The sequence below is a fragment of the Pelodiscus sinensis genome, chromosome 1 (genome assembly GCF_052426305.1).
Source record: "Pelodiscus sinensis isolate ZL-2025 chromosome 1, ASM5242630v1, whole genome shotgun sequence".
Classification (NCBI taxonomy): Eukaryota; Metazoa; Chordata; order Testudines; family Trionychidae; genus Pelodiscus; species Pelodiscus sinensis.
This window is the reverse complement of record NC_143052.1, coordinates 315,170,107-315,187,091: the sequence shown is the minus strand read 5'-3', so window position 1 is coordinate 315,187,091 and position 16,985 is coordinate 315,170,107. Positions and strand designations below refer to the sequence as shown.

The 16,985-nt window shown below is 41.0% G+C and overlaps 1 protein-coding gene across 1 annotated transcript in view; it reads left to right on the top strand.

The window, feature by feature from the left end:
- LOC149525869 (protein mono-ADP-ribosyltransferase PARP4-like) overlaps nucleotides 1–16,985 on the top strand; it is an 87,234-nt gene that overhangs the window by 23,047 nt on the left and 47,202 nt on the right. Inside the window, 11 exon segments of the mRNA XM_089775612.1 lie at nucleotides 160–333; nucleotides 2,631–2,791; nucleotides 4,948–4,969; nucleotides 4,971–5,086; nucleotides 7,855–7,953; nucleotides 8,176–8,359; nucleotides 11,671–11,830; nucleotides 13,101–13,225; nucleotides 15,320–15,451; nucleotides 15,672–15,758; nucleotides 16,382–16,546. Of these exon segments, the coding sequence (XP_089631738.1) occupies nucleotides 160–333; nucleotides 2,631–2,791; nucleotides 4,948–4,969; nucleotides 4,971–5,086; nucleotides 7,855–7,953; nucleotides 8,176–8,359; nucleotides 11,671–11,830; nucleotides 13,101–13,225; nucleotides 15,320–15,451; nucleotides 15,672–15,758; nucleotides 16,382–16,546 (1,425 nt within the window).

Sequence of the window (16,985 nt, the reverse complement as noted above, 5' to 3'; positions counted from 1 at the left end):
AAGTCACTGTACTCATCTCATGTTGCAATAACAAAGAACAAATAAAAATTATAATCTTAGTGTAGAAAGAAATTACTCTCTATTTCTAGTGTTTACCTTTTTCAAGCTTGTTGAACTATTTTGTTAGAATTTAATTTTTAATAATCTCTTCTCTTGAAGGTGAGCAAAGCAGAAGGCATTCTACTCCAAATGAAGAATGCAATGAATGAGGGAACACCAGCAGAGGCACTGAAGGCGATGATGATGGAGTTTTATCGAATTATACGTCACAAAAGTGGAATTGACTATAATATTACAAAAAAACTGTTATCTAGCAAACAGGACCTCTGTCAGGTAACATTTTCAGACTGCTAGTAAGCACTGATATGCCCTGTATAGTGTCACTTATAAACACTGTCACACTACTAGTGAGTAGGATATTTTTAACTCTAGCAAGGGCTACTAAAATAAAGTCCTATTTTGAATCCAAGTAGCAATGGGGAGCTTATTAGTGGTTCAAAACAACTATCTTTAAAATATGGGTATGTCCACACTACCCTCCTAGTTCGAACTAGGAGGGTAATGTAGGCATACCGCACTTGCAAATGAAGCCCGCGATTTGAATTTCCCGGGCTTCATTTGCATAAGCGAGGAGCCGCCATTTTTAAATCCCCGCTGGTTTGAACCCCGTGTAGTGCGGCTACACGGGGCTCGAACTAGATAGTTCGGACTAGGTTCCTATTCCGAACTACCGGTACACCTCGTGGAACGAGGATAGGAACCTAGTCCGAACTACCTAGTTCGAGCCCCGTGTAGCCGCGCTACGCGGGGTTCGAACCAGCGGGGATTTAAAAATGGCAGCTCCCCGCTTATGCAAATGAAGACCGGGAAATTCAAATCCCGGGCTTCATTTGCAAGTGCGGTATGCCTACATTACCCCGCTAGTTCGAACTAGCGGGGTAGTATAGACATACCCTGAGATAGATATATTTATCTTTGACCCTCAGAAAATTTGTGGTACCAGAAATCTCACATCCCATAAATCTTGCCCATGACTGATGATGTGGCAACAATATAATATTTTATAATTTAATGTTGTATAATTAGTTTGTGTGTTAGATTCCCCATCATGATCTCTTGTTATACAGGAGGTCGTACTATATGATCAGTGCCTCATCTAATCTTGGAATCCATGAACTGGTATCAGTAGAATTTGGGTATATGCTACATCTCCAGGCACAAGCTGGTGCTACATTGCTTGGACTCTCCATCCTCAGAGCAACACTTCTCCTTGCTAAGATTTTTCCCATTCCCTAAGCTCCAAAACCCAGCTTTGTGCATTGCTTTTAGAGCCATTGTCCTCCTGATTGACCAGTGGTTCTTCTGACAACACAATATACAGTAAAACTCCATTAGTCTGGCATGCAATGCTCGGCACTCCTGATGGTCTGGCACCATCAGGAACCCGGAAGTGCTTGGGGCAGCCAGACAATTGGAACTGCTCTGCGCCCGGCTTCCCCGATTCCGCCGCTGCTGAAATTGACCAGCAGCTGAATCGGGGAAGCCGGGAGCAGAGCAGCTGGGGTGCTGCCAGGTTGGTCCCGTAGCGCTGCCCCTCGGGGCTGCGGGACCAACCCGGCAGCACTCCAGCTGCTCTTGGAGATGCCTGGAGCAGAGCAGCCGGAGTGCTGCTGGGTTGGTCCTGCAGCGCTGAGGTGCAGCGCTAAGGGACCAACCCGGCAGCACCCCAGCTGCTCTGCCCCAGGTACCCCTATTCAGCCGCTGCTGAAACTGACCAGCAGCTGATTCCGGGAAGCCCGGGGCAGAGCAGCTCTGCCCTGGGCTTCCCAGAGTCAGCCGCTGATCAGTTTTAGCAGCGGCTGACTCGGGGACGCCTGGGACAGAGCAGCTAGGGTGCTGCCAGGTTGGTCTCACAGCGCTGAGGGGCGGCGCTACCGGACCAACCTATCAGCACCCCAGCTGCTTTGCCACAGGCGTCCTCGATTCAACCGCTGCTGAAACTGACCCAGCAGCGGCTGAATCGGGACGCCTGGGGCAGAGCCGGACTATCGGAAGGATCCCCCTCACCCCACCCCAGACCGCTCATAGTCCCCCCCCTTCTGATAGTCCGGCATATCTGATAGTCCGGCACCCCCTGGGTCCTAAAGGTGCCAGATTATCGGAAGTTTATTGTAGCTGCTGAGTGGCAGCCAGGGGGTTGGGACTAGCCCAGAGCAAAGTCAAAATGACAGCCAGCCAACAGAAAGCACTGGCTTGCTAAACTGTTGTGAGATGACCTAATCCATGCCTTGAGTTGGAATTTTATTAAAACAGTTTAACCGCCATATTTTGTTTACATAAGGTGCCATACCTGGTCTCACTCTTGCTAAACATGCTAATCAATAAGTTGAAATATTTTCTGCCTTTGTTCCATTCCAATGTTATTTCACTGTAATTTGTGTGCATGATTTCTGTTTACTATAATTTTCTCTCTTTCCTTATTCAAGATTTTGGTTATTTTCTTTATTAAATGTCACAAGGATAATATTACAGAAAAACCTCACCAAAATGTACAGAATTAGAATATTCTTCATAAACCATTACAATATATTATCCATATATCAGTTATCATTTATATCTTTATGTTTTAGCTAATCAGAGACATGCTTAATGTGTGTGAAACAAGTATGTCAAGCCCTAGCCCACCCTCTCTTGCTAAGTACCGGGCTTTGAGGTGCCAGCTACAAGCTATCAATCCAAACAGTGAAGAATTTTGCAATGTTCAACAACAGGTGTTGAAAAATAATCACAGGTAGGTGATTAATAGTGATAAGATGATCTCAGTAGTATTACAAAAATGAGGGTGGACCATCAGATTTTGTCACAGCAGTGAGATCTTTGGTGTCTGGAACATTCCACACCCTCTAGAGCCAGCAGGCTTATGGAATAGGCAGGGATGGCATTTACACAAGCTAAGAAGCAGGTATAGCATTGAATTCAGGGCTTGAAAGCTCAGGATATCAGCATGTTAGTTGACACTGCATGACTTATGTTGACACTAACAATTCTCTAGCAGTTGTCCCATAGTACCTTGCACTGACTGCTATGAACACAGTTTTGAACTCCACTGCCCCCGAGTCTCAGAGGCCCCTCCTTTAAAATCATGGCATATTTTAATATGTCTTTTCCTACCACTTACCATCCCTCCCTTCTTGTAAGCAACTGACCATTCTGGTTCAGGATCTACTCACTAGATTTGCCAATGCTTGGAGCATGCAGTAGTTATTGGCTCTTCTAGGCCCATGGGGAGAAGAGACTGTGCAGATGCAGTTGTGGAGCAATTGTAGAAACATAAGAAATCGGCCAAAAGTTTGCACAAGAGATGCAGGCAAAGGGTTATGGCAGAGATCAGTAGCAGTGCCACCTGAAAATGAAGGACCTGCAGAAGGCTGGAAGGCCAGTAGTCAATCCAGTACCTACCCTCATATCTGTTGCTTTTACAATGAACTTCGTGTCACTTTTGAAAATGGGGCAAAGGTCTGGTCTGTAGTTGTGGCTTTAAATCCCCCTTGAGCACTGTAACTATACTGACTTAACCTCTGATGAAGATGCAGCTGGGCTGATGGACAAATGTTTCTGTTGTCTGAGCTACTGTCACTCAGGAAGATGGAGTTCCTACAACCGTGAAAAAACCTCTTCTCTCACTATAAACTTCAGCTGCACTAGAGAGTTACAGTAGCGTACATGTGGCATTGTAGCTATGCTGCATAGTTCCCCTTATCTTAACTCCGTAGGTAGCCTCCTGTGGAGCTATAGCCTGGGAGCTATAGCCAAGATACAATACAGTGTATTAGCGACGAGGAGTCCTGTGGCACCTTATAGACTAACTGAAGTGTAGGAGCATAAGCTTTCGTGGGCAAAGACCCACTTCGTCAGATGCATGCATCTGACGAAGTGGGTCTTTGCCCACGAAAGCTTATGCTCCTACACTTCAGTTAGTCTATAAGGTGCCACAGGACTCCTTGTCGCTTTTGCAGATTCAGACTAACACGGCTACCCCTCTGATACTTAATACAGTGTATTGGAGCATTATGTGAAACAGGAGCCATTCATCTGTACCAAGCCTGGATTTCCCAGGACCTGAAATGATACCCAAAGAAGCAAATTTTTAAAAAAAATGTTGCTAAATTCCTCTCTGCTTGGGTTACTGAGGGAATTCAGCTCCTATTCCTACTACTCTGAATTTGTTATTTAAATATCTTTAAGAAAGGATCCCATCAAAATTGTTTTGTAAGTGAATGTGTATTTTATATGCAGCTGAGCTTCTAGCAGGACTGCTTGGGACTGAGCTTGCAGGCCCTGATCCAGAAAGATACCTTTTAAGCCTTACTCAGTGTGCCACAACTTTCAGCAGCCATTGGTGCTATATACAGTCCCAAAAGATAAATGTCAGTAGCTGCTGGAAGTTGTAGTGTAATGCAGCTACAGTCTGTGAAGACCACAAGCTAGAAAGCTCTTCCCCATAGGTCACCTGGATGGTTGACTCCAAAAGGACAATAAACGAGTAGGCCTAATAAGTGGAAACTTCAAAATCTGTTTTTGTTAATATTTTGGAAAACAAATCTTCTGCATTTTTCACATTCCTACTACAGTTTGAACTCTATGAAACATAAATACATTTTATAGAAAAGAGAGAAAACTATTATGAGATTATAGGCAATCACCAGTTGGATAGCTCTTATAGAATTACGATTTGTATTCCTGTTTGTCTTAACTGTTTAAACATTTGCAGCATGTTTTTAATAAATGCTCCTTTGTATTGAGTCTTGTTCTTGTAATTATGAAAGAAAAACAAATGAAGACTAGTCATTTGTTGACGTACAAATTAGTTCTTCACCTTTTATCTATTAATTGAATTTTGAACAACTTTCTAACTCACATGACTTTAAAATTTTCAATTTTTTGCAGTGACTGTCCAGTGAAAGTTCTAAAAAATATATAGAGTTGGCAGAATAAGTGAAACAGCAGAGTTTCTGAGCAATCTTGGGAACATTCAGTCCTTATTCCATGCATCATCTGTGCGCAACTTTGTTGGAATTCTCTCACGGTAAGAACTGCAGTATTTTTTCCTTAACGTTTTCCATCATCTTTTTACTTTTTTGTTTAATATTTTGAGGTTATAAAGGACTCATTTTTCTGACACTAAGCAAATGCTTGGTTTAATCTTTCAACAATGTCATTTATACAGGTATATCATAGTTGAAAAAATCTTTTTTTTAAGAGATAAATTAGAAAGCTGTACTTTTTTTTGGAAAAGGACTAGTATGGATATAAGTGGTCAGATATTGTGGTAGTAAACATAATTTAAATATCTGGTGTCAGAGCTCTTCCCCGCTCTCGCACTCAGAGTGCAGAAGGCGGGGGCCCACAGGAGACCTTAAAAATACCTTGCCTCTATAGGCTTCTGCTTAAAAGCTCCCCAAAGCCACAGATTCCCTGGCCTTAGGAGGCATGCTGCCACCACCAAATGACCCCTTTCTTCTTGAACCCAGGAAGGAAGCAGTTGGACTCCTTCCAGGGGGGTATCCCCGACCTCTTTTAGCACAAGAGAGCTGGAAAAAAGAGAAAACAAACTGCAGTCTCTGGTAGATGATCTCTCAGTCTTAGGCACACACAGGCCTGTTTCCTTCCAAGACACAAGAATCAAATCATCACCTTAAAAAAAGTGATTTTATTAACAAAAACAAAAAGATATACTTGATAAAACATACTTGTTTGTTAGGTGTTACAAAGCAACTAAGAAAAGAGCAAATTAAAACAAAGAGAAAAACCGAAGTTTAACCCTTTCGTCACTGGGTGCTGGACAACACCACTCATATCCATCACTCCTGAGTAGCAAAATAACTTAATTTGTTTTCAGTGTGTTCTATTTCAGTTCAATCATTACCCTGACAAAGTATGTAGAGAAATAGTGGAAAGAGTAATAAATGTGAATAAATATCTCTCCTTCTAGTGAGCATTATATTGCTGACCTCCATCCTCCATTTTAGATGTTATTTTTTAAAATATGTGTGTATGTACTATTAAGCACACAAAACAAACTTCTGCTGCTGTAACCAATAACTTACCATGCACATTGTTTATTTTCATCCTGTGTGTTGGATGTAATTAAGGATTAGATCCATCAAACATTTGCAGCCAAAAGTAGTAGCAGTACTAACAAATTCTATGGGTCTGCTCACAGTAGTAAGTACTGAGTTAATTAGTGAGTGTTCATGTAATTATCCTTTGTGATTGCAGCTCTTGATAACAAGAATCTGTTAACTCTATTTCCATGTAGAGGGCCATGCACATCTATGATACTGTGTCAAGGTTGTTCCCCATTCTGGCTCTTTGAGTGCAGAAGACAGGGGCTTGCAAGAGACTTTAACATACCCTGCCACTAAAAGTTTCTGTTTAAAATCTCCCCATGGTCGCAGATTCCCTGGCCTTGGATTGCAAACATCCCTTTGAGAACCCAGGAAGACACATTTGGGAATTTCTTTCTGTGAGTTACTCTTAAGCTCTTTAACCCTTGCTCTTGAGAGTGCTTTAAAAAACAAACAAACAAAAACCGCAATTCTCTTAATAGCTGACCTTGCAGTCTTAGGCATGCGCACACAGAGCCTCTTGCCTCCTAGGACACAGGAATCAGATCATGGTCTTAAAAAGTAATTTTTATTAACAAAACAAAACATACTTTCTGAAACATTATTTGGTTGCTAGGTGTTACAGAGCAACTGGAGAAAAAAGATTAAAATACAGAGAATTACTTCCATGGGATTCAGTTTGGAGAGTGAAGTGAAAGTGGGAATTGCATGTGCTCATCACAAAAAAGTCCAACAAAACTGAAAATAACCTAATAGTGACTGACTAAACATTTTCTGTTCTATTCACATATCTATTGTTCCAAGATTTAGTCCTTCCTATGGTATGGATATCTCTGTATATTCCTATTTATTACTCTGCCAATCTTTATGTCATTAGGAATTATATATTTACTTCCAGATCACTGATTAAAATATTGAACAACATCAGGCCTACCTAGCCTAGCCAATCCATGAGGAACTCAAGTAGAAACATTCCCATTTGATGATGATTCTCCATTGACAACTGCTCTCTGAGTTCTGTTAGTTAGCCAGTTCTTAATCTATTTAAGACGTGTTTTGCTGATATTATATAGTGCTATTTTTTTCACAAGAATGTCATGCAGTACTAAGTCAAATGTCTTACAAAAGTCTAATGATATTACATCTATTCAGTTACCTATATCAACCAAGTTTGTAATCTCATCAAAAACTGAAATTTGGTTTGTTTGACAAGACCTACTTTCCATAAAAGAAGACTAAAGTTAGGGATCAAATTTCCCTTTTACTCCTGAATACTCTACCTTTTATGCCCACCCTTGTTGTGCTTTGGTAATGTATGTGTTTGTGATATGTATATGAGGTTACACACAGTAGTTTATAGAAAAGTAGCACTATTTTAGATAAACCAGACAAATCTTATGTGCTGGTTTCATGTTAATGTGGATGTTTGCCAGTGATCATTGTTCTTTTTTTTCACTTTGTAACATGCTGTTCTTATGTGCTAGAATTAGAAAAGTAAGGAATACATACTGTAATATTCCCTTGATGAACTTCACCCATGGTTTACCCCTGTTGTAACTAATCCAATAATGTCTCTGTTTTACTGAACATTTTCCAGAACTCCCTTTTCTTGGTTTCTGTAAATTGTATTTTGTCTTGTTTATGAGTTACTCAGGATGTATTAATCATGGGACTATATGTCAACATCCTTCTACCTTCATTAATTGTAATGCTATTTCTTTTCTAGAGGTCTCCTTTTACCAAAGATAGTGGTTGAAAATCATGGCTTGGAAAGAACTGATATTGGGAACTTAGGGAGTGGCATTTATTTCAGTGACTCCATCAGGTCTGAAATACTTAATTATAATATTGTGATTTTTTGACTCTTAAAGAAATTTACATTTCTTTTTGTAATGTTTTAATTTAATTTTAAGATAATTTTAATGTTGAAAGTTATTCCTTTCCATTTTTATTGACATTTCTGTTGAAACTTAAAATAAGAAATGCATATTAATGTAAACTGTCCAAACTGTATGTGCCTGTATATATGATTTTTCTTTAACTATAGTACAAGTATTAAGTATTCTTCACCAAGTGAAATGGATGGAACGCGACTATTGGCTGTTTGTAATGTAGCACTTGGAACCTGTTTGGACTTGTATAAAAAAGATGTGACATTAACTAGTGCGCCATCAGGATATGACAGTGTTCATGGAGTCCGTAAAACAGAAAACATCTATTCAGATTTTGAGGTACTGAAATCAGATCCAGCCCAAAAAAGGGCATTGACATTCTTTAAAACTCTTGGATTTATTGTGCCAATGTTACATAAGAGGACAGAGGGAGACTGAGCACCTAGGTAGTATTTACCATTCCACCACTGAATGGTTATGTGGGAAATGGTCAAATCATTTAATCACTTTTATCTCCATTTCCTCATCTGCATAAAGTGCATATAATACCTGTATCACAGGATGTTAAAAATGTGTAAAAAAACCATTTGAGCTATGGCATGAAGGGCTTTATTTAAATTAAACCTATTAGTGTTATTTCCTATTACAGTGGAATTTTCCTAAAAATAAGCAGAGAGAGATTTTTATATTGAACTTGTTTCTAATGAAGTGGGGTGAAAATCTTGAACTACTTCACTACCTTTCAGCACTTTCATGTCTCATATACCACATGCACAATAGGTTTTGGATGTTGAACATAATTAGGCGTTGTCTATACTAGCTGAAAACCATATTCTACCAAGGCTGCAGCATTACTAGACTAATCCCTTCAGTAATGCATTGCTTCACTTATAGTGAATTTCATTCCACTTTGCATATTTCTTATGTATCAAATAGATGCTAAATGCTACATTCCAAGGAAATTATTTCCCCTGCATCCTATAATAACCACTTTCACATAGTGCAAGGAAAGGGCAAGGAGGGTCCTGGCTCCCAGGTGCTCTGCACTGAGAGTAGAGAATGGTTGCCAAGTATGCAGTTCTTCCAGCCCATCTGGGCTATTTATACAGTCATGGGGGCACAGGGAGGATTAGCCCCAAACACCGATACCCGCAACTGCTATTTTGCTGCTCTGTTACTGCTGGCCATTGCACTCAGGAGATTCCTGATTTGCCCTGCCTGATGTCCTGCTCTGCACTCAGGGTCTCATGTCTCAGCCCCAGATGACATTTGTAGCAGGCATGGAAGATGCTGTTATTCCTTAGTCCCACAACCTGCTGCTTTCCTTCCCCAATCTGTTGGTGGCCACTGAGACTCCTGGCACTAAGAGCAGAAGTTATTTTGTCAAGAAGCTATGCTCACTCACTGAAACTTTGTGTGTCTGGTGTCACAGTTCAGGGCATCTGCACCTCTATTTCCTCTCATGGTTCAGCAAGCACCCTGGACCCTCAGGCTCACAGCTTTTGCTACTCTTGTATGAAGACACGTCTCACTATCTTCTACCTCTGGTATTTCCAGGCCAGACAGTTCCCCTCCTTCTCTGTGTAACTCACAGCACAGATAGTCTGCCCAGACAGACCTGTTTCTCTTCTCTTCGTAGATGGATAATAGTTATGGTTAAAGGTTTGTCATGGTTATTTTTAGTAAAAGTCACAGACTTTTGTGGGCAATAAACAAAAGTTAATGGGAGCTGTGACCTGTCTGTGACTTTTAATAACTGGGTAGAGAGAGAGCATGAGGAGGGAGGGAGAATAACAGCTGAACCCCAATGGATGGGGAGTGACAGCCCCACCACCATGGGGATCACAGCTCCAGCTTCAGTCCCTCCTGTTGCCATAGGGTAGTGAGGGAGAGCACGCAGTTGTGGCCTCATCTCTTACCAAAACCACAGGAAAGGGGCGCACAGCAACAGCTCAAGCTTTGGCATCAAATGAAATCATGTGCGGTGCACAGCCCAGCTCTGACCCGCCTAAAGCCTCAGGGAACTGGGGGACACACACACACTCCCAATTCCGGCCCCAGCTGAAGCTGTGAGAAGGGTAGGTGCACTGCCTTGGCTCCTGCCACAGCTGTGAGAGGGGCACACAGCCCCAGCATCAGCTGAAGCCATAGGTTGGGGAGCACAGCTCCAGCTCTGCCATAGACAACTGAAGCCGAAGTCACAGAAGTCAGGTAAAGTCATGGAATCCATGACTACATCATATCATTAATAATAGTGTTATAGGTATAACTTACCACACAGTTCTTTCCAGCCATGCCTACTTTATGCTCAAGGAAAAAATATTTTGGAGAAAACATTTAAAGCAATAAAAGTACATGCATGCTAATGAGTTTACCGAATCTTACCCCACCCAAGAGGTTTATGGAGGTCACAAATTCATTAATTTCACCTCAGAACAAGCATACAGCCTTTTGAGGTCTCACCAGGCCAAATTCTTCTAGGTCAGTACACTCTATTCTTCTAGGTCGGTACAGGATCCTGCTTGATTGGTGTATCAGAAAGAAGGCTCTGAATGCATTTAAACTTAGGTTTTTTGTCTAAAAGTTTTTTCTTGGTGAGTCTCATGAAAATCCAGTTTGGACCAATGTATGCATATGTCCCTGGGGGACTTCAAAGGCTGAGAACAGAGAAAGTTCATTAGCATCCTCCATTGTTAGAGAAGGTACATTTAATGTCACAACATCACATACACAATTGCATTTGCTTTTTAATAGGTCTGCTATGAAAATTTAATTTTCATTCAGTAAAACTTATTTTAATTCTATAAGGTTTGTTTGGGCTATTGTCATTCTGTCACATATGGAGTATAGAAAACAACTATGAAAGAGTGTTCCACTATCTTATTAAAGTATAAAATAAATATAACCCCTGCTTCATATTGTTTAAACTATAAAGTTAGGAATAAGTGCAATACTGTGCAAACTAATAGGCATAATTGTTGTCTATGCAGCCATAGAAAGAAAACTGATAATTTTACTTGGCATTCTTTTGAGGAACAATTGTGTTTTAAATAATTTTTAAGAGAGATTGGACACCTGTGGCTTTTCCCCAAGTAGAGGATGCCATGAAAGAAAGCATAAACTGGTGAGTGAGCCAAGAAGACAAAGGCTATGTCTACATTGCAGAGTTTTTCGGTATCCCGGAAAATCTCTGCCGCATCGAGGGAACACGTCTGCTCTTCCAAAAAATTTTTCGGAAGAGCAGACACACTTTTTCGGCATCCTTGTAAACCTTGTTTTATGACAGAGGTTTTTTTCCTACATTTATCCCAGTGTCAATGGGACAAATGTCAGAAAAGCCTCTTCTGAAAAAAAAAGTGGAAAAAGCTATGCAAATTGTGGTTCGCAATTTGCATAGATTTTTCCAGAAGAACAGTGCAGTGTAGACATAGTCAGAAGGAGCTGTCAATAGTGAAATTTGAGCAAAGAGAAAAGAACAGAGATGTAGTGCTTTGAAAACAGTAAAGCAGTAGTACTAACACCATATGGTGATATTATGGATCATAGCTGAGATGTCACGTAAGATCTGTTCTTAAATCAGTTTGCAGACTTTGTAGGAATACCTGTAGCTTTTATTATATTTGTAAAATAATTCTCTTTGCTTGTAATAGGATGATGAATTTGTTGTATACAAAACCTGTCAGGTTAAAATGAGATACATTGTTAAATTTTGCCTTGTTGGAGACCAAGTAAAGCAGTTTCAGCCTGGAATTGAGACAGAATTAGAGAAAGATCGGCCGGTGACCTCGCATTGTCATTTACAACTCAAAGGTGAACAATGTTTCTTATTTGTGACCATATTTAAATCATGAATGTTCTAGATATTAATCAGTGATTCTTGAATAATATAGATCAAATATATTTTAATATAATTAAAAAATATTTTTAATTGATTTACAGCTCTTACCAATATTAGTCAAGAACGTATGGTATCTTGGAAACATCTGTTTAACAAATTTTCTCTGGGAATAAATATTTATGCTGATTTTCTCCTTCTGACAAAATGTTTTTCAGAAGGCCTAGCATAAGACATCAGACGCTCTTAAAGAATTCACATTTTATTCCCCAAAAGCTAAACAAATATCTTATGAAAGACCTATCATCAACTCATGATCCTTCAGAGAGCCCTTATTGCAGAATGTCATGGAGAGACTCGGTCATGCCCTTAAGTCCCCCTTCTCTGCCTCTGTCTCCTCCCGTCCCCTTGACCTGCCCCTCCTGATCGGGCGTGTGTTTGTGAACCGCGTTGGCTCAGTGGTTACCCCGAGCAGGGTGTAAGGGGGGCCCAGGCCCACCCTCTCTCTAGGCCCCAGACCAGGGCTCTAAGGTGAGGGAAAATATCCGCTTTCCTCCCACCTGGCTGATGGGGCTACGTGCCACAACTCATCAGCCTGCTGGCACCTTACTTACGCCCACCCTGGGCTGCTTCCTCATCCCCGCTCACCCGAGCGTCCCACTCGTCTTTTCCCCTGGGGCCGGACACTTTTCATCCATGCCCTCCGCTGACCTCCCTATAATGCCAAGGGCACCGCCCCTTTCTCTCCGGGGCTCGGCCGTGCCCTTCCCCAGTACGCCTGCGCTGGTGTCTTTTGAGTCTGCTCCTCCCCCGCCTCTGCGGGCCCTGCCTCCGGTGACTTCTCCAGCGCCGGCGTCCACTTGTGCTGGTATCTCCCCCGGCAGACCAGCTGGAGCGCCAGCCCAGCTGCTGACTACGCAGCACGCTCCAGCTGCTGCCGCAGTCTCCCCTGCTAAGCCACTGTCCCCGCAGCGGGCTTCAGCTGCCCCTGCAGACTCCCCAGCGGTGGGGAAAGCTGGTTTATCTCTCCCGGCCCCCGGGGGGAGCCTGGCATAATGCGGGGTTGCGTCACCCCATCACACAGAACAATAACATTGTGTATATTCTTAACAGACACTGGGTATTATTTTTAATTCACATATTCTGAATTCGTTGTAAACATGAGCCAAATGGACATTGGTTTGTGGGATTATGTTTTTACCTCTATCACTATACTAACCTTTCTTAATTTTTTTTTATATTTAGACTATGCATTACCAAGCTTAAATCTTTTGAATCCTATAAAAACTGGTCTTCAGGACACATCTGGAAACCCAGTCCCTCTTGAAGATATTCATATCAAGGGAAGAATAATGGACTTCATAGCACAGGTACAGTGCACTGCTTATTGTAAGCTAAGCTTTTCAGCAACTGACTACGGAGAAGTAATTCCAATTTTTATGTACCATTTGAGTCGCTTTTAGAAAAACAGACAACTCAATATATATGTCTTGGTTTCTGATAGTTCCACTCCAATTCATCTGATGAAGTGGGTTTTACCCATGAAAACTCATGATTCTATATATTTTGATTAGTCTCTGAGGGTATGTCTACACTACCCTCCTAGTTCGAACTAGGAGGGTAATGTAGGCATACCGCACATGCAAATGAAGCCCGGGATTTGAATTTACCGGGCTTCATTTGCATAAGCAGGGAGCCGCCATTTTTAAAACCCCGCTGGTTCGAACCCCGTGCAGCGCGGCTACACGGGGCACGAACTAGGTAGTTCGAACTAGGCTTCCTAGTTCGAACTACCGTTACTCCTCATTTCACGACATCCATGATCAAAACAATGGATCCAGGAGACTACACCCAGCAGAGAACCATAGACCATATCCACTCATAGATCATATCCACTGCTCCAAGGAATCTAAGGAGTCAGTGAACGCTGTCTAGAGGAACTCTGCCCAGATGTTTAAACAGACAAAGCACTGGAAAAAGGCCCCATATTCACAGAGATTTCACTATCCAGGTGCTACCTCAGGATATTGGATGTGCCACTAAGTGGTTGGTGAGAAAGTCTTAGGACTTATGGAGACATAGGCAGGGAGTGTAAAGAGAAACAGGTGTGGACAGAAAGTCAGTTGGAATCGCTGGCACTGAAGTCTGAAATCCTCTATTTACAGAACAGATACTGTTCCTGAAGAGACAGCACAGGTAAAGAATCAATGTCAGTAAAGCTTTAGCCGGGTTGGACCATCTGTCTCCCTGCCTACTCAGTACTTTAGTCACATTTGAAGTTGCCAATAGTTTTTCATTGGTGGTTTTTGTGGTACGGACCCCTATCCTGTAGACTGGGGTAGGCAAATATCAGCCCACGAGCTGGATCCGGTCTGCCATAGTTAGCCCTTGGTGAGCCCTCACACCACCATATTTACCTGGGCCTCCGCAGGTACGGGGAAGCATAGCTCCCATTGGCTGCAGATAGCCATTCCCGTCCTATCAGAGCTACAATCACCCATACCTGCAGAGGTGTAGGTAAATATAACAGCAATCTGCCGCCATTTTACTGCCCATCCTTACTGTAGATTCTAGATTGGTGATATTTGTGAAGTTAGGATTTACAAATAGCCATCAAATGGCAATGATTTTTGTTTACTCTTGACTTGAAGATTGAATTGGTGAGTTAGAGATGAAAGACTTTATATTCTATGACCAGTTTCTTGAACCGTTTATTCCTCTACCCACCAGAAAATTTGCTACAATCACTATATATGTGTGTATTTGTGTACAAATAGGTCTTCAGAAAGATAAATCAAGTTGTGCTGTCTCCTAGCAACACTTTTTTAGTGTGAAACATAATAGAACATTTATTCTGTTAAATTGAAAATAGCTTCAGGGGTAGCTGAGTTAGTCTGTACAGGTAAACTGAAAAAACAACAAATAGTCCGGTAGCACTTTATAGACTAACAAAACATGTGGTATCATGAGCTTTCGTGGGCACAGCCCACTTCTTCAGATGACTGGAGTGTTGGATGTCTAGGACCAAAATAAATAGGGGAGGCGGGAGGGGGTGGAAGAAGGGAAAATTGGGGATGGGGGGGATAAGAAAAGGCAGTGGGTAAAATATATATCAAGGGAAAGCGAGTCTATAAGCACCTAAAGACTAGATAGTCAAAGGGGGCAGATAAGAACCATTAATTAGCAAACAATAAAGAGTCAGAAACACTTAAAAACTGATGAAACATAGATGGTATCTTGAGATTCTTCAAAGACAAGGAACCATTGTCACTCTCATTGTTTGATAGGTAGGAAATGACCTAACCATCCAGTATCTTTGTTTAATATTCAATTCTCATACCTCTGGATTAAAGAAAGATACTGGATGGTTAGGTCATTACCTACCTATCAAACAATGAGGGCTTTTTTATCGTGATTTTTTTTATCTAATAGAGAAATGCATCTCTTTTATAATCCTGTTTCAGATAGTAGTGTTTCAGACTTACATCAATCAGAATGATAATCCCATTGAGGCAAAATATGTCTTCCCTTTGGATGACACAGCGGCTGTATGTGGATTTGAGGCTTTCATCAATGGGAAACATATTGTTGGAGAGGTAAGATGATTTAATATTTCATTCTTCTATAGTGCCTTCAACCCGAAGATGTCAAAATATTAATGAGTAAAGACACTCATAAGTATTAATACTCTCACTCTGATTTTATACCATTGTCACTTAACTATATTTCAAATTGATTGTGTCCCATTTATAAATTGGTTAACTGAAACAAGTTAATCAACTATGAATAGACTGATTTTGGAGCAATCTTTTGCAGGTTAAAGAAAAGGAACAAGCACATAAAGAATACAGAGAAGCAGTCAGTCGAGGTGATGGAGCTTATTTGATGGACCAAGATGCCCCTGTATGTTGAATGTTGTAGTTTATTAAGCATTTTAGAAACCCCAAATTGATCACATTGTAAATTGGTTAACGAAGTCAGAGCCCAAACAAAGCAAGTTTGTGACACAGATCCCAACTCCACAAATACATATGTACTTCCCCTTAGGCACATAAGTAGTCCTATTGGAATCTTTGCAGAATTGCATCTTTAATGGAAGGGATTTTTGTGTGTGTTTTGATTGTTTGCTTTTAAATAATAGAATTCAATAGATGGAAATGACTTTTAGTCTGCACTTTTGGTCATTTCAGGAAATGAGATAAAAGTATCTGCTGTACCTCCTACAGAAACTAGATTTTGCCAACTCTCAGTAAAATCCTCTTTTTAATAAGATGTTTGAAGTCTCTGTAAAATATCAATTTATAAATAGTTACTATTGATGAGTGTTGTCCTGACAATATTTTTTGTTAAAGCAGCATAACTTCTTGGCCTTTATCGTCCTAATTAGCTTTCTTCAACTGCTTCTCTGAAGAAACATAGAAAACTAGTGGGGGGTTTTCTGTACATGACCAAACAAATGAAATATTTATTGCTTTGGAAAATATATAATTGTAATATGCAGATTAAAGCGAGCATCTCTTTTCTAGGATGTTTTTACTGTGAGTGTTGGAAACTTACCACCTAAAAGTACGGTTCTTATCAAAATCACCTACATCACTGAACTTAGCTTTCAGAATGGCTGTATTACCTTTCAAATGCCTACTGCTGTGGCACCTTGGCAACAAGACAAAGCATTGAATGAAAACACACAGGTTTGTGTATTTAAAATATCAATTTACAGTAGCATTTTCTCAGTTTGGAGCAGAAGTGCTCCTAAAGGGGAGTGATTCTACAAGAGGTTTGAGGGGAGCTGCAATCTCCCTTTCTTACCTTCTTATGTAAATCTTACCTGGCTGCTCATTTAAAAGAATTGAGTCCAACCTTTATGGTTACAGCAGGATCCTACAAAAATCTGAACCAAACCAATACCAAATCAGTGTAGTGATGCCTGCCTGAATCTGCTCATAACCAAAGCTCATAACCAAAGTTGACAGGATGTGCAACCTGGGTATTATGACAAGCCTACCCATATTGTTAGATGGAAAGTGGACCTGGCCACATGGGATGAAGGCTTTGCATGGGGAAAGGGTCCCAGTATGGAAAAGGTTGAGAACCATTGGTTCAGAACATGAATAAATGCAGCAGTGTTAG